Source organism: Eubalaena glacialis, chromosome 19 (genome assembly GCF_028564815.1).
Source record: "Eubalaena glacialis isolate mEubGla1 chromosome 19, mEubGla1.1.hap2.+ XY, whole genome shotgun sequence".
Lineage (NCBI taxonomy): Eukaryota > Metazoa > Chordata > Mammalia > Artiodactyla > Balaenidae > Eubalaena > Eubalaena glacialis.
Window position 1 is genome coordinate 10,995,105 of NC_083734.1, and position 22,003 is coordinate 11,017,107.

The 22,003-nt window shown below is 45.1% G+C and overlaps 1 protein-coding gene across 3 annotated transcripts; it reads left to right on the plus strand.

Annotated features, from left to right (window-relative positions):
• The first annotated feature begins 4,687 nt into the window (after positions 1-4,687).
• On the plus strand, positions 4,688-21,732 carry ZFP3 (ZFP3 zinc finger protein). 3 transcript variants are annotated; one of them, XR_009698212.1, is made up of 4 exons: positions 4,688-4,790; positions 13,928-13,956; positions 20,257-20,356; positions 21,289-21,732. XR_009698212.1 is itself a non-coding variant. In XM_061174962.1 (2 exons), the coding sequence occupies exon 2, from the start codon at positions 13,936-13,938 to the stop codon at positions 15,445-15,447; it is 1,512 nt and encodes a 503-aa protein (XP_061030945.1). In that variant the 5' UTR covers positions 4,688-4,790; positions 13,928-13,935; the 3' UTR covers positions 15,448-15,593. The 3 variants fall into 3 exon arrangements, 1 of the variants encoding a protein (XP_061030945.1); XR_009698211.1 differs by lacking the exon at positions 13,928-13,956; XM_061174962.1 differs by lacking the exons at positions 20,257-20,356; positions 21,289-21,732 and having other exon boundaries at positions 13,928-15,593.
• Positions 21,733-22,003: the final 271 nt, after the last annotated feature.

A 22,003-nucleotide genomic window follows, 5' to 3' on the forward strand; every position in this document is an offset into this window, starting at 1 on the left:
GGAATTCAGACTACTTCGCAGCAGTTTCCTGAAGTGTTGTGGTGAGCAGGCTCTAAGGCAGATTCAGGGCTTGGTGGGCAGGGGCGCTGTCACAGCTCAGTGATGTCTTAGCCCTGGTGGCAGGTGGGCTCATTATTTTGCTGACCTTGTGAAGACTCCAGAGCCCTGGGGCGGAGCCTTGTACCCTGGGGCTCCTGGTTTGTCCTCTGATCACTTGCTCCCTTGTACATTCTGCTGTTGTCTATTTCCAGTGCATCCCCTCCCACCACCTCCGGCTTGCCCTCCTCAAAGCCCAGCACTGACCCCTCTGCCAGGGCAGCCTTCTCTTCTCTGGCTCTCCACCTGGCACTGAACCATGGAGCAGTTACTGGGAGAGTAAGGTTTTCAGGTGTTGCTGCATTTTATCCCATGTGAAAGGGGCCATGGTTTCACCTGAGAGAGAGACGTGGACCTTACGAGGACCCTGGAGGCACCTCTTAGGTTTAGAACTTGCCCAAGAAGGATCTGCTATCTTGGCTCAGTGGTAACATGACCTTGCTGGATCAGGCTCAGAACTGGTTGCTCTGAGCTCCTTGGGGTAATTGGTAACTCTAGAAAAGGAGGTTACCTTTTTGTTTTACTTCCTTGCATCTTCATAGCTGGAGGTGCAAGGGGAACACTGAAGACTTTTTTTTTTTTGTCTCGCTGCAAAGCTTGTGGGATCTTAGTTCCCTCACCAGGGATCTAACCTGTGCCTCCTGCAGTGGAAGCGTGGAGTCCGAACCGCTGGACCGCCAGGGAATTCCCTGAAGACTTAATTGAGCCTTGACTCAGCTTCAGCCAGTTGCTTTAGTGTGTGGAGGTGAGATATGAATATTTCAGATCAGACTGTTTCTACTAAACATGGGCCCAGCACGGCCAGCACCTCTCTGGGACATGTAACACAGTGCTGGCTCTCAAGGAACGCTCTGTCTATATGGGGGGAAAGGTATGTTTGTAGGAAATGGTTAAGTCACATAAGGCTAGATGCATTTGTGTCATGCTGAGTGAGACTTTGGTCTGTAGGATGTACTATGAGGTTGGTGCAGTTGAAAGGAAAGGAAGGCAGGATCAAGGAGAGAGGTGATAGTGATAAAAGAAGTGGATGTGGGGAGCTGGGAAGAGGAGAGAAGTTTACAGGAAGAGAAAGCTATCCAAGCCAGTGTCCTTGTGTCCTGGCCCAGGGTTATTCACCTGGGAGAGAAGGGTTTTGAAAGACCTGAAGGTTTGCAGGGTTGGTGCTTTTGGTCATTTCTTCCAGAATCCTAACAATGACTTACATTCATAATGTTATTTAAATCTCAGGGGACACTGAGTGCTGTTACTAATAGTTTGGTAGTAGCTTGGAATATGGTCCATAGACAACAGAAAATATAATTATGATCAGCACTAGGTCCAAATCAGAGTTGTAAACTAATCTGAGAAATGACACGGTTTTGAAGTATAAGATAGGAGAGTAGCCAGTACTGGTAGCCCTCCTTCCCACATCTTCCACAGCTAGAAGGGACAAGGTCGAGCAAGAGCAGTATGGCTTTTATTTTCCATGTACCTGTCTCTGTGTGAATTCAAGAGGGTGGCCAACGTTCCTACCTGCCAGTTTTTTCAAAAGGAGCAAAACTTCTCATACTTACCTGTAATAAGACTCAATTTGATGGAAGTCCTGAACCTGTTAGGAGACAGTGAAACATAAGCCCCTACCTAGTCATACACATCCTCATACACACTGGGCATGAGAATGGTATTTGTGGACCATATGCCTTGGCCTCCTTCCCTTGGTAGGTCCCTGTTACTCCAGATGGCCCCTAAATTGGCTAGTGTAATGAAGCAGATGGTGGGCAGGGGAGCATCCAGGAGGATACAGCCTATCTTTTTCCTGTTTAACCCACGTACAGTGGCTGATCAAATGAAGCACTGTTAATGTCTGGACCAGTGATAGCCAAACTTTAGAGTGCATTAGAACTCCTGAAATGCTTGTTAAAACACAGATTGTTCAGCTCTAATTCCAGAGTTTCTCATTCAGGAGATCTGTGGGTGGGGCCTGAGAATTTGCATTTCTAACCATCATTCCAGATGCTGCTGATTCAGACACCACACTTTTTGAATCACTGACCTAAGCTATTGGTTTTCAACCTTGCTGGCTGCATATTGGAATTGCTTGGAAAATAAACAAAACAATAAAGCCCAGACTATATCTCAGATCATTTTCAACAGAATCTATGTGGGTGGCACCAGACATCAATATTTTTAAAGATCCCCAGGTGAATTAGTCAGTAAGGAAACACAAAGCAAAACCACTATAAGAGGCCACTAGATCTCTATTGTAATGCTCAATTTAAAAAGAAAAAGAGGGCTTCCCTGGTGGCGCAGTGGTTAGGAATCCGCCTGCCAATGCAGGGGACACGGGTTTGTGCCCCGGTCCGGGAAGATCCCACATGCCGCGGAGCAGCTACGCCCGTGAGCCACAACTACTGAGCCTGCGCGTCTGGAGCCTGTGCTCCGCAACAAGAGAGGCCGCGACAGTAAAAGGCCCGCGCACCGCGATGAAGAGTGGCCCCCGCTCACCACAACTGGAGAAAGCCCTTGCACAGAAACGAAGACCCAACACAGCCAAAAATAAATAAATAAATTTATTTAAAAAAAATAATAATAATAATAAAAAGAAAAAGAAAAAAAGAACTGATCAGATCAAGTGTTGGCGAGGATGTGGAGGAAAAAGACTCATACGCGGCTGGTGAAAATGTAAAATGTGCATCCACTTTAGAAAATGGTTTGCTGGATTCTTTAAGAGTTAAATATGTGCTTACCATATGATACAGCCATTCCACTCCTAGGCAGCTATCCAGGAGAAATAAAAGCTTATGTATCTGTGCATATAAAGAAGTGTACACAAATGTTCTTAGCAACTTTGTAATAGCCATAAACAAGAAACCACCTGACAATTAATAAGTGAATAGATTAAAAAATGTGGTGTATTCAAATAATTGAATACAGCTCACTAATAAAAACATATACTTAAAAAAAAAGCTCCCCAGGTGATTCCAATGTGCAGCCAAGATTGAGAATTACTGATCTAGGTTCTTGAGACAGAAGACTGTTAATGTAGGTGTACTAGATAAAGACAGTAGAACCAAATGTCTCCCATTCTTGGTCTGCAGCAGGATACTCTCGTAGTATGGACATCTTTCCTTGGGATGAATGCAGGTGGCAGTGATTGTGATGGTGGGTCATGGCTTGGACAGAGGTTCAAGCAGAATGAAGAAGGTTGAAATAGCAATCATGAAAATGGTAGACAAGCTGACTAGGGAAACAGAAGATGATTTCTAGGCAGAAGTGAAAGACCTCTGGGAGACCATAAATTTATTTTGGGGTTCTTCTCCAAAATGTATGATTTTCCCCACTAGCTGTCAGCAGCCTGGGCAAGGAAAGTGGACATTTCAACTGATCCAGGGTTAACAAACTTCCAAGGCAGTTGCAGACAGTAGGGCAAAGGAGTTAAGGATATTGGTGTGAGAATGGCTAAAGTGATGGACCCTATAGTCTAGGGCCTAATCCCATGAACTCAAGCAAAAGCTTTTTTTTCCCTTTTCTTTCTTTTTTCTTTTTTTTTTCTGATAGGTTGTGTACTAGATATATACATATTATCACTTTCTGTGAATAGTCACTCCCTTCCCTATTCCATAGGATTATGGTGAGGCAAACACAGAAGCCTGCCCCCACAATTGGGGCAGACAGGTGACCCAGATTTGGCTAAACCTACTATCCCTTTCCCCTGAATACAATGATTAGTCCAGGGGTGAGCACCAGACCTAAACAAGGCCAATCATAGTCCTTCCCTGTAACTGATATTTGGGAGGGGTATCATAGTTTGAGGCAACATTAGATAGGATGGAAGGCTTCTCCTATGCAGTTACCTTTGAAGTGAGGCCCGAATAACAAGAAGCTTGTTGCGCAAAAGAAAGGCAGAGGAAGTAACAAGCACAAAGGTGCTGAGTTGAGAAGGGTCAAGCTGTTCAAGAAATAAGGAGGCTAGGGGAGAATGCTGTTCCCATTGCCGGAACCGCTGTCCCCTTCACTCTTGACCCGGGTAATTCCCGCTGAACCTTCAGATTTCAGCCCAAACATCACTCCCTCCAGTAATCCCTCCTTGACTTCAAGAGCGGGTCTCCCTTCGCCCCCAGCAGCTGACTGGCCTGTTCCTAGGATGTAGGGGTCTGTGTTTACCAGACTCGTGTAGTTCAAGGGAGGGAGTGACGGGATAAGGGATGCCGGTGGGGGCGTTAAGGGGGTCGCGTGATCTCTGCCCGGTGAGAAAGCGAAGCCAACTTCCAATTTCTCAACTCCAGATCAATGCTTGGGGAGCGACAGCAGCGCGCAGAGCGGCCGATCCCAGGGCGGAAGTGCATCCCTGGAGCCTTTCTAGGAAACTCGGAGGACCTAGCTCGTCAGTGATCCTGGGGCTGAAGTGGGCATCGCCAGGCGCACAGGGCCACTTCAGAGAGCTGGTGTGGCAGGCACCGGCGAGATGGGGCTCGGGTGAGCGCGAGAACCGGCGCAAAACAAGCCTGGAAAGGGTGAGGAGACCCCGGCCTGCCGACCACCTGTTCCTCCTGGGAGTGCGGCGCGCGTTGATTGGCTGGAGTGCAGCCCGGGTACCGGAAGTGGCCGATGCCCGTAGCCAGTGAAACCCAGACAACAGCTGTGGGTTCTGAGGCAGCGGGCGGAGCAGCGCGGGGAGCCCGAGAGGAGCGCGTGTGGGGCGGTAGCTGCCTGAGGTGAGACCTCATTCTGTCTCGGCGGGGGGTGGAGGGTGCTGCGCTCCCGAACCCCTGGCCCACTAGCCCTGCGGAAACCCGACGTTTAGGCCCGTGCCTGACCCGGGTTCGCTCTGTGACCTTGGACTTTATGGTCTCCCCACCCCCCACCGGGTCCCCACCGGCACATACCCTGGACGCGGCCAGGGCCCGTCTCCGCCCTGGTTCCCTGCCTGTCAGCCGCGAGCACGGGAGCAGCAGGGACACCCCCTTCCGCGGTCCTTACGTGGGGGATGATGGGAGCTGTGGTTTCCTCTGACATTCCATCCCCAAGTAAACTGCGAGGACGGAATGGCGGGCAGTGTCATAAACTTCAGGCCTCCTGGCAGACTGTGCCCAGGGCCGGATATTGGTTTAAGAGGGTTAGTTACGGAAAGGAGACAGGTTTCAGTGCAGAGTTAATAGAGCCTTCTTGATTGTGGGAACCAGGAGGACAGAGGAAAAGAGGATAACAGTGCTTTAAATTAAATGTCATCCAGATTGGGAGAAGGAACTTATTTTTACAAATAGTTATTGATGTCAGCTATGTGTCAGACACCGATCTAGGCTCTTTAGATACAAAATGAATGAAATATCCAGTTCGTCCTCAAGGGTGTCACAGATTAGTTATGTAAATAAGATATTTACACAGATTCATTTAACAGATATTTAGCAGGTACCCGAAATGTGCTTGGCGCTGGGAATATCAAGATGAATAGAACATCATCCTTGTTCATGGTCTGAAGAAGGAAGCAGAGATGAAAATAGAGTAACAGTACAATGAGGTAGCTGCAACAAGGTGAAGGAGTCTTAGGGACAGAGAAGAAGACAGAGGGGACTGGCTGTGTCTGAGCTGAGTCTTGTAGATGTTTGTTAAGTGTAAAAGGTGGGCAGTAGTATTCCAGGAAGTGGGAATAACCTGTTCTCAAAGGCAGAGAAGCTTTAAAGAATAAGAAGTGTTTGAACTGCAGCACCCTGAGCATGACTGCAGCTCCCACCCGTCATTGGAGAGCATGGGACAGGAGATGGGAAGGGAGACAGGGGCCTGACCAGGAAGGCATGAAGAGCCATGTTAAGAAGTTTTTATTCTGTAGCCATTGGAGAGCAGTGAACAGGAAGCGACATGATAACTGTAGTACAAAGAAAGAGGTGAGTGAAATGCTGATTCAGAGGACCAAGAGAGAACCTCCTTCCTGCAGGTGTAAGTGAAGACTTTGGGGGGGAGGTGATCCTTGTACTGGATACTCAGTATTTAGTAGGATCTGACCTTTCAGAAGTTAAGGGAAAGTATTTTTATGAATTAAGATGCTTTTGTCTATAAGTCACAGGATACAATTCAAGCTGGCCTAAAAAATACTAAAGTGCATAAGCTCTCATAATTGGAAGACAAGAAGTGAAGTGGTTTCAGGAATGACTGAATCTAGTGGCCCTGCTGGCTCCATTTCCCCTCGATTTTCTCAGCTCGTCCTGCCTTCATCCACAGCTGGTAGTGAAGTGGCAGCAGCGGTTCCACGCAACAATATGTAGAAGTCTCTTCTGTGGTTCTCTCAGGATGGCAGGAACTATTCCCAGAAGTTCCCAGCAAACTTCCTCAGAGTATCATTGACCCAGATGAAAGCATTTGTCCATTCCTGAATCAATCCCTACTGTTCTGAACAGTCACTGGCAAGGGGAATGGTATTAACTTAACTGGGTTAACTCACTTGGAGCTCAGTCCTGGAGCTCTTGGGTGAGGTCAGATCTCCTGCAAAGAGTGCGAGGCCACTGCAAACTTTTTTGCTCAAATATCCCATAAAATAATTTGAAAAGCTTTGTGTATCCCCTTACATGTTTGTAAGTTGACATCCAAAATGTTTCATCATTTTTTCATCATGAATTTGAATAGTTGCAAAGGATATTACTTTTGGTATGTTATAAATTTTGACATTTTAAAATTAAACCTCGTGCCAATTTGCAGGATTCCTGCCCTTGGATCCGTGTGCTCACCACATCTTTCACCCTGTCTGTAACCTCCACTCTTCCCTCCTTTCCCCACTTCATTTGTCTCCCTGTCTCACTTGGTCATCTCAGCTGTGTCCTGGCTAACATCTTCAAGTCCCTCACTCTCTCATTCTTCCACCACACGTGTCCCCAGATTCCCAGCCTGCTCTGGGGCTGTCAAAAGTGTTGCTGGAGAAAGTCAGGAAAGCACGCCGATTGGCTGATTTCACTCCTCTCTACACTCATGCCTCCAGCATACTTGTCTCAGCAAGAGGTTGTAAGGGTGTAACAAGAGAATGTGTGTAAGTTGCTTGGCACACAGTAAGAGCTTTCATTACTCCCCAGAAGGTTAGTGCATCCTCACTTATCTTCTCTCCTTCTTTACCCCAACTCTGCACATGCTACGTTGAGGTCAGAATGTTCTTTCTGTTCCTTTTCTTATTCCTCCTGTACTTCCTAGTCTCTGAGGCTTTGCTCACCCCATGCTCTGCCCAGAATGCTGTTAAGTGCAGTAGTCTTCAAATGACACATATGGAGGGAGTCCACAAACATTTTCTATAACATCTGTAAGTGCATGGATTGTTGAATGGAAATCAGTCTCTAGATCCTTGACTTCAGTTTGTACCCTTGCCTACCACCAGTGTGCTTGGGAGTGGACCTGTGGCCTATAGATTTCTCTTTTCCACCTCCTTTTTCACAATAGCCCTTTTCCTCCTTTACAAAAGAAAGACATACCTCTCACCCATGCCCTCCTTAATTTTACTATGGCATATCACTCTGGGGTGGAAAAACCTCTGGAGTGCCACACAGGGGGACAATTTACTGAGGAAGTAAATGATTCTTGGACCTTTTATAACTCAAGTCCCAATCTTTGCTTTTAACAACATTTTAAAAAGACCTAATCAGGCTGTCAGCTGATAGATTATTTAATGATTTTTTACTAAAAATCACAATATGTTTTTGGCAGATAAGTTTAGAGGATTAAGTGATATTGCTATCCCAAGAGATTGCTGTAAACTCTGATTTAGGCAGTTTGGGCAAACTCAGGTCCAGTCACAGTAACTAGGGTCAGTCTGATAAGCGTAATGGAAATGTGACCTAGTCAGTTGTATTATATTCCCTGTCTGCTCCCAGAAGTTTAAGGTAGGGGTGGGGGAGGGGTCAAGTTGGAGGGCAGGAAAAAAGAATGCAGAGCAAGAACTGGCAGTGTTATCTGTAATCCTACTGCTTTGCACATGTGGTGATCTGCTTGGTGGACCAGACCTTGGTAGAGATGAATGCACCAGATTGAGAGTTAGATAACTCCAGTCACTCAGACTGTCTAACACAGTGGTTTCCAAACCTGATAGGGCATCAGAATCACCTGGGCACTTGTTAAAAATACACATTCCTTTGCCTACTCCTGGAGATTCTGACTCTGAGAGGTCTGATGTGGGACCTGGAAGTTAGTATTTTTAGAGATTTTCTAGTTGACTTTTCTGCATCTAACTTAATTCCAGGCCAAGAATCATTATTTAAGGATCGTTCACTCAAAAAAAAAAAAATCTTCCTGCTATGATTGTAAGCCAGCTAAACAATTTTTAGGGTTTTATGTGGCTTCTCATGTAGACAGTATGGTCCTTTTGAAGTTTTATTTCTCATGGTTGATTAATAGGCAGATATTTGGTTTATGCATCAGTATTTTGTGAATGAGGATTTCTGAGTGCATTGAAAAAAAATTCCAGGTCTGCAGAGTTGAAGACCCTATTCTGAACTATGGAGACCCAGTAGATGCTTGTCATCCCCCAGACTGAGGACCAAGAGTGGTCATCCTACTCCTGAGATGGCACATCCATCTTACCTCTCTCCAGAAACAACTAATTTCAAATTTAGAAAAGTGAAGAAGTGACAAACATAGGAAATTATGTTTGGAAATTTAAATTTATGCTATGAGTAGTAGAGTGTTTCCATATGAGGACAAGGTCTAATGTGTATCTGTGCCGCTGGAAAATCAACCAAAAGGAGAATGGCTTTGGGACTTCCCTGGCGGTCCAGAGGTTAGAACTCTGCGCTTCCACTGCAGGGGGCATGGGTTTGATCTCTGGTCAGGGAACTAAGATCCTGCATGCCGCACAGTGCATCCAAAGAAAAAAAAAAGGAGGATGGCATTGATTTGTATATGAGAAGGTGTCTATTAAACAAAACAATATTTAACAAATGGCGTTAATATCGTGTCACTGGTGGAATGCAAAGTAAAAGAATTGTCAGAGGGGGCAAATTTTAGTTGGGGAAGACTTTCTGGACTAGAATTTTGAACCAGGTGTTGAAGTTGGGGATAGATATACATACGTAACTTCTATGTCTTGCATCTTGTTTTACTGTGGACACGTGATTTTCCATATGGTGTGGGACAGATGTGGGTTTTATGAATGCTGACTTTGTATGGAGCTTGATGCTGGAAAAGAAGTAACTATAGGAGAGATGCTGGTGAAAAGGAAAGTCCAGCGAGGGGGTCAGAAGTAGATAGGGACTGAAATACCAGCTTGTGGAACTTGTTCCTGGCTGAGCATTAGAGAGAAATTTATTTAAGACAATGCTTTCTAACTCAAATAGTATGGATGAAGATAGCTAAATTCTCTACAATGGATTCTTACAGTTACATAGGTACACATTATCTATAATTTTCAAAAATTTCAGTGAAAAGGAGAAATCCAGTTTTGGGGTGCCTGCCCTTATTCCAAGGGAAAATTAGAGAAGGCGCTGAGTGGGGGAAAGTTGAAGAAGATTCCAGGTCATTTTTAGGGGTAGCACAAAGAGCTTCCAACACTTCAGGATTTCAGTAGGAGATCAGGTTCCTTCCAAGTGTCAGGAAAGAGGGCTTACCAGGGCTGCACCCCTGAGTGACTAGGGAGGCCCCGGAGTATGATCCTGTGGATGACTGGAGGCTGGGCAGAGAAAAAGGGCAGTACAAAGAGCACCCCAAAATCACCCCTTTCCCCTTCCCTCACCACTTGAGCCCAGTCTCTCCTGCCTCTCAGGATCTTCATTTCTTCAGTAATCTCATCTTTTCTTCCCTCTTAACCTTTCTCTCTACTGGCACCATCCTTTCTAATATAAGCACGTTCAAATCCCTACCATCAGAGAAAATCCTTCTTTGACTTTCTTTGACCTTTTACACTACTGCCCATCTTGGTCTTCTCCTTTCACCCAAATTTTTTGAAAGAAGCAGCAAATTAATCAGTCCACTGCCACCTGGCTTCTGCTTCTGTCATTCCATTGACTCTGTTTTCACATGTCATCTGTGACCACCTAATTGTCCCAGCAGACGTTTTCCAGTTCTTATCCTACTGGATCTATCAACTGTGTGTGACGCTTTGTAATTCCCTCTGCCATTGTCTTGGTGACTTACATGACACTTTTTCTGGTTCTTCTCCTACTTCACTAACCATTCTTTCTCTTCTTGGCAGGCTTCTCTTCCTCTACCTACCCCTTTATCATTAGGGTCCTAACAGGAAACAGGTACTTTGCTCAAATTAGGATAATTTGAGTAAGGTTTATTTGCAAAGAAGTTAATATAAAAGATGTAGGTGTAGGCAGGGTACTGAGGAAGCTGGGATTGGCAATAGCAGAGTAGTCACCAGCCCTAGGCTGGAAGAGACAAGAGGTAGGGGAGGGCCTGGAACTCACAGAGACAACTGGGTAGGATGACTCCTTGGGAGGAGTAATGAACTTCAATTGAGGGACACCATGAACCCAAGGTGATCTCATAGGAAGGAACCAGGAGGATAAATACTCTGACCTCACTCTCCTCCCTCCTTCCAGCCTCCTGCTGGGGCTCCCCATTGGTGGGACACAACTGGAAGCCAGAGGGCCTCTTGAGTGCTATATAGGTTACCTTCTGGGGCAGAGAGCAGGGTGAAGAAAAGTTGAAAGATCTGGAGGGGAAAATGGAAGTTAACTGGAGTGCTCTTCAATGTTGGCCTTGGCTTTCTAGGTTTCTGTCTTCAGTATCTGACAGTTGTCACAACTATACTCATTATTGTCTATGCTGAGTACTCTCAAGTCTGTATCTCTAGTCCTGACTGCTCTAAGCTTTAGACCAATATATTTTGACTGATTCCTTGGTACTTCTGTATGGATGTGTTGAAACTCATCTTGTCCAAAACACAGCTCGTTTATCATCTTCCCCCCTAAACTAGCTGCTCCTCAATATTCCCAACCTTGGTGGTATCACTATCCATCTAATTATACCTTCCTTACACCTATATCCAATCATACCCCAAGTCTTAGAGAATTTGTCCTCTCAAGCACTTCTCTAGTCTGTTTCCTCTTCATTCACACTACCACTATTACCCTAGTTAGATCTCATCACCCTTTGCCTTGATGACTGCATCAGACTTCTAACTGATCTCCTTTATGTCCTGGTCTGCTGCTTTCTGGTTCAGTCACTAAATGGCCACTTGTGTGCATCTACCTGAAATGCTAATCTGACCATGAACTGTGTCATTCCTTGGCTTAAAAACCATTCCATGACTCTGCAATATAAGGATGAAGTCCCATAGCTGCCCCATTCCCCCTTGAGAATCACCTTCTGCAATTAACACTTTCATTGATGGGAGGATTGTGTTGCTCAGATTTGCTGTGGTGCACAGATGCACTGCTCTAGGCAAAGGACCTCTCCTCTTCAATATTAGCTCCCGGTTGCTTAATACCTGAACAGAAGCTGAGCTCATTTCCCCAGCATTTGGACCTTACTTCTGTGAGGGGACAGCTAAATCCCTGGGGCCATTGTACCAATTAGGAGCAAGTTTGGCTTCATAAATTAAAAAACCATAATAGCTTAAGCAAGGAAAAAGCTTGTTTCTCTGTTAGATAAAAGAAGTCCAGAGGCAGGCATTCCAGGGCAAGTATGGCAGCTCCACAGAGTCATCAGGGACCCAGGTTCCTTCCTGTTCTTGTCCCACTGTAGGGTATGCTGGTGAACTCATGGTCCAAGATGGCACTTCAGCTATCACTTCATGCCCCAGGCACAGCATAGAAGAAGAAGGTGAAGAGATGTATCCCCTTACTTTTAAGGAGATATCCCAGAAGTCTCTTGTGCTGTCATTTGCATTTTACTGTCTCATTGGCCAGAAACTGGTTACATAGCCAAATCTAGCTGCAAAGAAGGCTGAGAATATATTTCTTTAGGCAGCCTCATTGCTACAAAAATAAATTCATTATTCTGTTGCTGATGAGGTGGGGAAGAGTGGAGATTGGGATAGACAACTAAAAATCCTTGCCACAGCCTTTTAGAAGTTTTAAAAAAGTATAGGCTTTAAGATTTATAAAAGTGCTAATAGGGGCTTCCTTGGTGGCGCAGTGGTTAAGAATCCGCCTGCCCATGCAGGGGACACGGGTTCGAGCCGTGGTCCGGGAAGATCCCACATGCTGCGGAGCAGCTAAGCCCGTGCGCCACAACTACTGAGCCTGTGCTCTAGAGCCTGCAAGCTACAACTACTGAGCCCACGTGCCACAACTACTGAAGCCCGCACACCTAGAGCCCTTGCTCCACAACAAGAGAAGCCACTGCAATGAGAAGCCCGCGCACCACAGCGAAGAGTAGCCCCTGCTCGCCACAACTAGAGAAAGCCCACGCACAGCAACGAAGTCCCAGTGCAGCCAAAAATAAAATAAATTTTTTAAAAAAACTAAAAAAAAAAAAGTGCTAATAAAATTACATAAAGGGACCAATTACAATATTAGTAAGTAAAAATCAACAGCATTGCTATATGTATGTGTATATATATATATATATACACACACACACACACATATATATATATATATATATATATATATGTATATAATAACAACCAGGGGCTTCCCTGGTGGCGCAGTGGTTGAGAGTCTGCCTGCCGATGCAGGGGACGCGGGTTCGAGCCCTGGTCTGGGAGGATCCCGCATGCCGCGGAGCAACTAGGCCTGTGAGCCACAATTGCTGAGCCTGTGCGTCTGGAGCCTGTGCTCCGCAACAAGAGAGGCCGCGATAATGAGAGGCCCGCGCACCGCGATGAAGAGTGGCCCCCACTTGCCGCAGCTAGAGAAAGCCCTCGCACAGAAATGAAGACCCAACACAGCCATAAATAAATAAATAAATAAAAATTAAAAAAAAAAAAAATAACAACCAGTTAGAAAATATAAGAAAAACTCACTAAAAGAGAAGACATACAGAAACGTGATGGATATAAAAACATCAGGGTAAGTTTGGAAATTTTACAAAATTATACTAAAATTTATTTGGAAAAATAGGAGAATAGACAGGAATATTTGAAAAAGAAGACTAACGAGAGAGCACTTTCTCTAACATATTAAAAGATTTAAAGCTACAGTAGGTTGAACAGTTTGGTATTAGAGAGGGAATAGATCAATAGAACTGAATGGAGCCTGGAAATTGACCCAGATATATATGGAATTTTAGACTATGGTATAGGAGGCATTTCAAATTAGTAGGGAAAATTAGGTATTGATACAATTTAGTAATCATCTGGAGAAAATTAAGCTAGAACCATACTTCATTCAAATATATGGGAGCCAAGGGTGGTTCCTTCTGTCCCTGTTATAGCTAAGTCACATTAACCTTTTGAATAGGTAACCCCTACAACATGTACAATCCCCTATTTTCTAGAGCTGTTGAGCGCCACAGAACTGGGCTAGAGATAGTTCTTCCTGCTGCTCATTTCTGGTTTCTTCCTCTATAAACCCAAAGGTTATATTAGTCATTTTTGTCCCTTTCCCAACCTTTTCCATATACCATCTATTAATATGGCCACAATTTTCCTTAAATGTTTTTATTACCAACCTCAGGTTCTGCCTCAATTCACTGTTAATATTATGGAACTTTTATCAGCATCTTCTTACCATCCATTTCCTGTTTCTCTCCTTAAATCTCTTCCTCTGATAATGTCCCTCATTCTTTTCAGTCAGCGTCTGCTCTTTGTGTAGCATGTCCACCATAATCCTAAAACTTTCTCTTCTCTTCAACAGCGCCCTGTAATCTCACCAGATACAGAGAGTGCTTTTGGGTGCTGTCAGAACCATGTCAAGCTCCATACTCCCTAGTATTGGCTTCATTTAGCTGTGATACAGCCACTTCACAGACTTACCCTCTCTCATTTCAGATTGTGAGATGGGGACTGAGAACAAGGAGGTAATTCCCAAGGAAGAAATTTCTGAAGAATCTGAACCACATGGGGCAATATTAGAAAAACTTCCAAAGGTGGTTTATCAGGGTCACGAGTTTGGAGCAGCATGTGAAGAAGACATATTGGAGGAGCATTCCAGAGAGTCCACAGAAGAGATTCTGGAGCACGTGTCTCCTGAGGAGAGAGACTTTGCATCAGGGTTGATTATCTTTAAGAAATCACCCTCAAGTGAGAAAGACCATGAGAATAATGAAAGTGAGCAAGTCTACAGTCCTAGCTCAAACCTGATCACATATCAGGGAGATACTACGGCAGAGGCAGTTAGCACATTTGCTGCTTCTGGCCAAAACTTCGTAGAGAATTTAGGACCTAATAAAACACATAGAAGTTCTCTGGGAGAAAAGCCTCATACATGTAAAGAATGTGGGAAAGCCTTTAATCAGAACTCACATCTTATTCAGCATATGAGAGTTCATAGTGGAGAGAAACCCTTTGAATGCAAAGAATGTGGAAAAACATTTGGAACTAACTCAAGCCTTCGAAGGCACCTGAGAATTCATGCTGGAGAGAAGCCCTTTGCTTGTAATGAATGTGGAAAGGCCTTCATTCAGAGTTCACATCTCATCCACCATCACAGAATTCACACTGGAGAGAGACCTTATAAATGTGAAGAATGTGGTAAAGCCTTCAGTCAGAATTCAGCCCTTATTCTACATCAGAGAATCCACACTGGGGAGAAACCATATGAATGTAATGAATGTGGGAAGACCTTTAGGGTTAGCTCACAGCTTATTCAGCATCAGAGAATTCATACTGAAGAAAGATATCATGAATGCAATGAGTGTGGCAAAGCCTTCAAGCATAGCTCAGGCCTCATTAGACACCAGAAAATTCATACTGGAGAAAAACCCTATCTGTGTAATGAATGTGGGAAAGGCTTCGGTCAGAGTTCTGAGCTCATCCGGCATCAAAGAATTCATACAGGAGACAAACCGTATGAATGTAATGAATGTGGGAAAACTTTTGGCCAGAACTCAGAGATTATTAGACATATTAGAATTCATACTGGTGAGAAGCCCTACGTATGTAAGGAATGCGGGAAGGCCTTTAGGGGAAACTCAGAACTTCTTAGACATGAGAGAATTCACACTGGAGAGAAACCCTATGAATGCTTTGAGTGTGGAAAGGCTTTTAGGCGGACCTCTCACCTTATTGTCCACCAGAGAATTCATACTGGAGAGAAACCTCATCAGTGTAATGAATGTGCCAGAACCTTTTGGGATAACTCTGAGCTGCTTCTCCACCAGAAAATTCACATTGGAGAGAAACCTTATGAATGTAATGAGTGTGAGAAAACATTCAGCCAGCATTCCCAACTTATTATACATCAGAGAATTCACACTGGAGAGAAGCCTTATGAGTGCCAAGAATGTCAGAAGACCTTTAGTCGGAGTTCTCACCTCCTCCGACATCAAAGTGTTCACTGTATGGAATGATCTGCAAAACATGAAAGCCTTCTGTGGAAAAGCTGAAGTCAGACTTATTGTTCTCAGTCTGTACCCCAAGTTCTCAGATCAAATGAATGGACAGAACCTCCTCTGTCCTTTTACTGATTTTTATTTAAACAGTTGGTCAAAAAGGATGAGGCACTTTTATGAACTATTCATTGAGAAGTTTCAGTGTACTGAGTTAAATCATAAAAGCTGTTTCAGGCCTTAATTCTGCACTATCCCTTTTTCCTTTCCTTCCTCCCTCCCCACTAGTGGATCACATAACATTAGGGGTCTTTACTGGCCATCTAGCCCAAATTGTTACTGTTCAGGAAAAATGGAGGAACATGATTCCACCACTTCCTAGGAATGACAGAGTTGACCCCTCGAATATTATCCCCTGAAATGTTAAAGTCATGGCTTAGAAGACACACCTCTCTCTTTCCCACTGTTTAGCATTGGAATTTAGTAAGCTTTTATTAGCTTCAAAATCTTCCAAACTTGCTCTCAAGTACCCTTGGAAGATGGCAGCATTAATGAAGAAGCAGGAAGCTTGGGTCATTTCCCATCTCCTGCTAGGCTTCCTCAGTCATCTGAGAGGGTGCCATGATGGAGGAAACTGACAAGCAATTTATAGGATTGTAAGTGAAGGCCCTCAGAATCCAGAGGGGCTGATTAGCAAGGCCAGGGGATAAACAAGTGAGGCCAGACTACTCAGCATGGGCAGAAGCAGCTCTTTTGCAGCTCTTTCCCACTTCAGGGCCGCTCAGACTGACTGCTCCCAAGAACTCGCTGCGTTCACTTTGGGCCCCAGCTTGTGCTGCTGCTGACAGATCCTGTGTCAGGAAATAACAAAGAGGACTGCAGCTTCATCGTCACTAGGCTCCTGGCCACAGTGACGAGCTGGTTCACCTGACTGACCAGGACCCTGCCTTGCCGAAGCACTTAAGCTCTCATGGCCTGGGCCCCACTGCTGGGGTCCCTGGCTGATAGGCCAGGGTGTGACAGCCTCTTCTCAGTTTGCCCTTGGCTTTGGAATTCTCTTTCTTCAGCATCTGTACATGTGTTTTCTGTGTTCTCTTACGTGTTTTTTTTTTTTTCTTCAAGGAAACACACCCTCAATTTTTCATGTGTCAGTGTTTCTGAGGCAGTGAGTGGTAGTGGGAATTGCATTAACAGGGATCCAGCTTGCTTGGGGTCTGGTCTTAGAACTAGACCTTGAATAAGGCACTTCACCTGCTGATCCCTAATTTCCTCATCTGTAAAATGAGGGGAGTTGAACTAAATGATATCAAGTTTCAACTGGCCCAATAATTCCTTTTTTCTTTTTTAAAAATTTAACTTTATATATCTTCAGTGTTTTATTCTTTAATCTCTATTACACTAATACTAATCACTAGTATTTATTGAATTTTTACTATGTGCCAGGCACAGTGCCAGACAGTTTACGTTTTTGTTTTCACAGCCTCCCTATGATGTGGGTACTCTTTTTTTAAAAACAAACAGAACGGCTTTATTGAGGTATAATTTACATACCATAAAATTCACCTGTTTTAAGTGTTCAGTTGAATGCTTCTTAGTTAATTTACAGAGTTGCACAACCATCAGTGATGTGGGTACTCTTACCCCAATTTGAAAGGTGAGGGGCAGGGGAGATGTCAAGTAACTTGCCTATGATCAGACAGCTGGTAAGTGCTAGAGCCAAGACTCCAGCCCTGAGCTGTGCTCCTAAGCACTGTGCTGTACTGTGAATAGGTGCATGCATTACTGCCTTATTCGAAATCCTTTGTACATTTTCTATTCATTATTAATTACTACATGAATTTGAATATAATGGATTTAAATCGTGTCCTTGGAAACATAATTGGTCATAGCCAAAACCCATCAAGTGGGTTTATTCTGTACCCCAATATGTGCCCCCACCCCCGGGCTCATGCCCTTGGCTTGAGAAAAGGGCTGTACAAGTAAAACAGTTGATGGGGACTTCCCTGGCGGTCCAGTGGTTAAGACTTCGCCTTCCAGTGCAGGGGTGTGGGTTCGATCCCTGGTCAGGGAGCTAAGATCCCACATGCATCAAGGCCAAAAAACCAAAACATAAAGCAGAAGCAATATTGTAACAAATTCAATAAAGACAAAAAAAAAAAAAGGTCCATATCAAAATGAACAGAAAACAGCTGATTACACAGTTTCCACATCCTTCCAGGTACCTCTGTCTCTAGTAGTTAGACGTTAGCAGAAGTTCTTTAACATCTCTTTCCATAGGGTGTTTACAGGTGCAGTGTGCTCTCATTCCTTTTTTCATCACTCAAGCTCAAATTGAATTATACCCAAACATATCTTTCTCACGTGAAACCTGGATGTTACCTATTCCCTTAACTTCTTATTCCTGTGTTTGAATATTTTATTTGCACGTTCACCCCTTGCCAGCCCTTAATATAGAACTCAGCACCTCTTCAAGCTCCCCAGAAAGGATCCCCTCACAGAAACATCCATGAGTAATACAGACTTAACTCAAGATTCTGGTGTGTAAGAGGTGGAGAAGGGCGTTCATATCCTACTAGATATCTTGTTCTCAGCAGTCCCTTCTTTGCCAAACTGCCACTGAAGATTTTTCTCTTTGTCCTCCCCTCTCAGGGCTGTCACCTCAGCTCCTTTTTAGGCCCTTCAATAACAGACAACTCATTGGAACACTAGAAGGCAATTTAGTGACCAATTTTTGTTGTGCCTGATCATATTAAGGGAGGAAGTTCTCACCTTTCATTCTAAGAAGAATTTTCCAACATATATTAGTGCTTTCCCAAGAGAAATTCTGGTGAATGAAATTATTTCCACCTTGTTATATACACTATACACACATCCTGTAACCTCACTTCCTGCCCTTATCCACCTTACACCCAGCTAGCTCAGAAATACTTCTCTCTTTTCCTTGTTTGCTCCCTCCCCCTCAATTTTCTTGGGAGCCAAAATCTGACCATAATATAATTGACTGGTAGTCATAATCTAGTGCAAGTAGAATTCTATCAAGGAAAGAAAAAATGTGAATTTTCTTAATTTTAGACCCATTAAAAATACCAGGCCTCACAGTCTCAAAAACCTACCAAAACACCCAGAAATACCCTTCAGAATTTTTGCAGACCTAACCATGTACATTTTCATCCTTCCCTAATTAAACAGTTTTACTGGTATGTTAACACTTTATATAAATAAAGTATTTCTTTACAATTTTACTGATTTGATGCCTTTCTAAGTATATTCCAAAGTACATTGTTTCATTATGGTCTTAATATGACTTTGTATGCCATTTTCCTGCCATCCTATAAATTTCACCTTAGTACCCCAACATGTGCTCTGGTAGCTTCCGGTTTTACATAAGCTGTTCACTCTGTCCTTTTATTTATTTATTTTTTAAAAATTAATTTATTTTTGGCTGTGTTGGGTTCTCATTGCTGCGTGAGGGCTTTCTCTAGTTGCGGTGAGCAGGGGCTGCTCTTCGTTGCGATGCGTAGGCTTCATTGCGGTGGCTTCTCGTTGCGGAGCACGGGCTCTAGGCTCCCAGGCTTCAGTAGTTGGGGCATGCGGGCTCAGTAGTTGTGGCACACAGGCTTACTTGCTCCACGGCATGTGGGATCTTCCCGGACCAGGGCTCGAACCCGTGTCCCTGCATTGGCAGGCGGATTCTTAACCACTGCACTGCCAGGGAAGTCCTGTTTACTCGGTCCTTGATCTTCTGCTTTGCTTGGTGAGGTCTTTTATCTTTCATAACAGGGCAAAGGTTACCTACTTTGTTTATCTAGATAGATACTGTTTTTCATGATTATCAACTTAATGTAAGGTATTCTGGATCTGGAATTTCTTGGTGATCCAGTGGTTAGGACTCCGTGCTTTCACTGCTGAGGGCCCGATCCCTGGTCAGGGAACTAAGTTTCCACAAGCCTTGCGGTGCAGGGGGAAAAAAAAAAAAAGTTATTCTGGATTTAAAAAAAAATGTTACTGAGATTTCTGTGCTGGTGTTTATTATCGTTTTGTTTTAACATGTTCTCCTGAGTGACTCCTGGTCTGAGGCAGTTTCCTTAGGTTGTTAGGTACGGGATCTTTGAGACTCAGGAAAGCTCTACCTAGAAAAATGTGCATGCAAATTCAGGGAATTCATGGACCATCTGAAACTCATCTTTGGACCCCTGTAGTCCTTTACACGGTCCTGAAATCAAACTTTTACCTATAAAACAAATTACCAAGTAACCCGCAATAACCTCTCCCTCATCACATCCCTCAGCTTTGGGGATGAAGCTATGCCAAGACTATCCGCCTGGGTGAACCCCTGAAAGTGAACGGGAGTTGGAGCCTCAGTAAAATCCAGTGGGAAGCGGGGCGTGGTGATTCTGGTGATAACCTGAGGCAAGGAGCCTCAATAACGGGGCCCCTGCACATTCATCAACCACCTGCTGAGCCCCTACGACGCGTTGGGACCTGTGTGAGGCTCGGTGGCTAAGCGCTACAAGGCTGGTGGGGACTTGAGCTATGCAGTAGAGGTCAGCGCTGCGGAGGGGGGAGTAGGCGAGAAGGCTTCGGTTCTCCCACGGAGCAGGAAGCCCGCCTCCTCCCTGAGAGCTGGGGAGCGGCGGCCGACGAGGCAGGCGCGGCCCCCTCCTCAAGCCCCAGGACGCGAGCTCACCCCTCTGCACCCGCTGGCCGTCCCTGCCACGTCCTTGTCTCCAGCCCGGGCCTCGCACTGGGACTCGGCCGCGACTCGCATCTCTCCTGCGGTGCCGCCGACGAGAATGCTGATGTTTTATTTATTTGTACTACGCTTTGCAGGCAGTGTTTTCATCGGTGGACCCAACTTTGCCGGCACCGACACCGACGAACCTCTAAGTCATCGAACGCGCTCGGCCGCCACTGCCTCCGGGACCAAGAGGTATTGATAGGAGCCTCACCGAGCCCTGAGGCTGGGGCCGCTCTCGGAAGCCTGGGGACCCTTGTCCGTGCGCCACCTGGCGGGCGGGGGAGGGACGGGGCGGGCCGGGGCGGTGCGCGGCGTGATTGGTCGAGGCCCGGGGTGCCTTTTTGCTGGTGACCGGTGGGGCCCGGAGGCTGAGGCGGGAGGGCCCCGAGAGTGGGCCGCTGCGCGCTGCTGACCCCGAAGTCAAGTCCTGGGGCGCCTGCCGGACGGGACCTGGGCTGGTGTCTCTCAGGCCGCCGTGATTTGTCGTTTGTGAGGACGTTTCACATCCCAGGGTGGGATCTATTCTGCCGTTCCCAGATGTTCATGGAGTCCTTGCCGCGGCCCAGGTTCTTTCGAACTTCCAACCAGGCCTATTAAGATACTTATCTAATAACTAATTATTAAAATTTAACTTAGTGGCAGTGGGAAAGGACATACTCAAGGTACAGAAGGCAGGTTTGGCTTCAGAAAGAAGGAAGAAAGCACTGTCCTCTGAGGCTGCTGGAGGAACTAAGACGACAGATGTGGAGGGAATGAGCGCAGGGTGGCCAGCAGAGTTGATCATTTGAGGCCTTTTGCTAAGAAGGGTGATTATGCATTGGAGTGGGCAGATTACCCAAAACATCCTCTAGAAAGGAGAAAAATGCTTCTGTGCCCCTGATCTGCTGGTTATGTCGGCATTCTCTGAGCTGGGCTGTGCTGGGGCCAGGGCGGAACTTTAGTCACAGGAGGGCTATAATCCACACTCCACTCCACTGACTCCCAAGTGGGAGGAATCCCAGGAGTGCAGCGAATGTGGGAAAGGCCCGAGAGGTCTTCATGGGGTCGGGTGGAGCTGAGATTCTCTGCATCAGAGAGTTCACACTGGTGAGCAACGCTGCTAATGTAATGAATTCCACCTTCAGACAGAATTCCCACCTTGGAGTTCATCAGAAAACTTGTACTGGAGAGGCCCTTGGAATACCAATGTGGAAAACCTCTGATCAGAACTCTCACCAATTTCAGCGTCAGAGCATCCACAGTGCACAGCGATCTGGGGATTTATTCTCTGTAGGACACTTTCATTCCGGCCTGAAACTTCGCTCTGACCTTTCCTCTTCTTTACCGATGTCACTAGACTGGAAATGCCCTTTGCGTCAGCTAATTTTGTCCTGCTCCTTGAGGACAGGGCTACCTTGTTGTAGAAGAGCGTATCGCATTCAGCCCAGGGTTGCCACTCAAAAATTAACCAATGAATGACTTAAATAAATAAGAGGCCATAAATGATGAATTGGACATTTCAAATTTAATTAACTGAATGTAGAATCATAATGCCTTTGCTGTCCTTTATTTTTCCATGCAGATCCTTTATCCCCTAAAATGATGGCCATGGCATTAAAGGTCTATATCACCCATCTAATAGAAATTGTATCTCTTTATGTGATATGGGGACACGTAAAATGTTAAACAGTTGAGCCAAAACCTTTCTTTAGCTGAGGGAATTGATCCACTATACGATTTACTCAAATACAAGATAGCCACAGATTGCTTTAAACACACCTCTTTTCCTTGCAACTTTCAGCACTGAAACAAAACAAAACCCAAATCAGATACTTCACCTGTACCATCCTCAAAATCTTT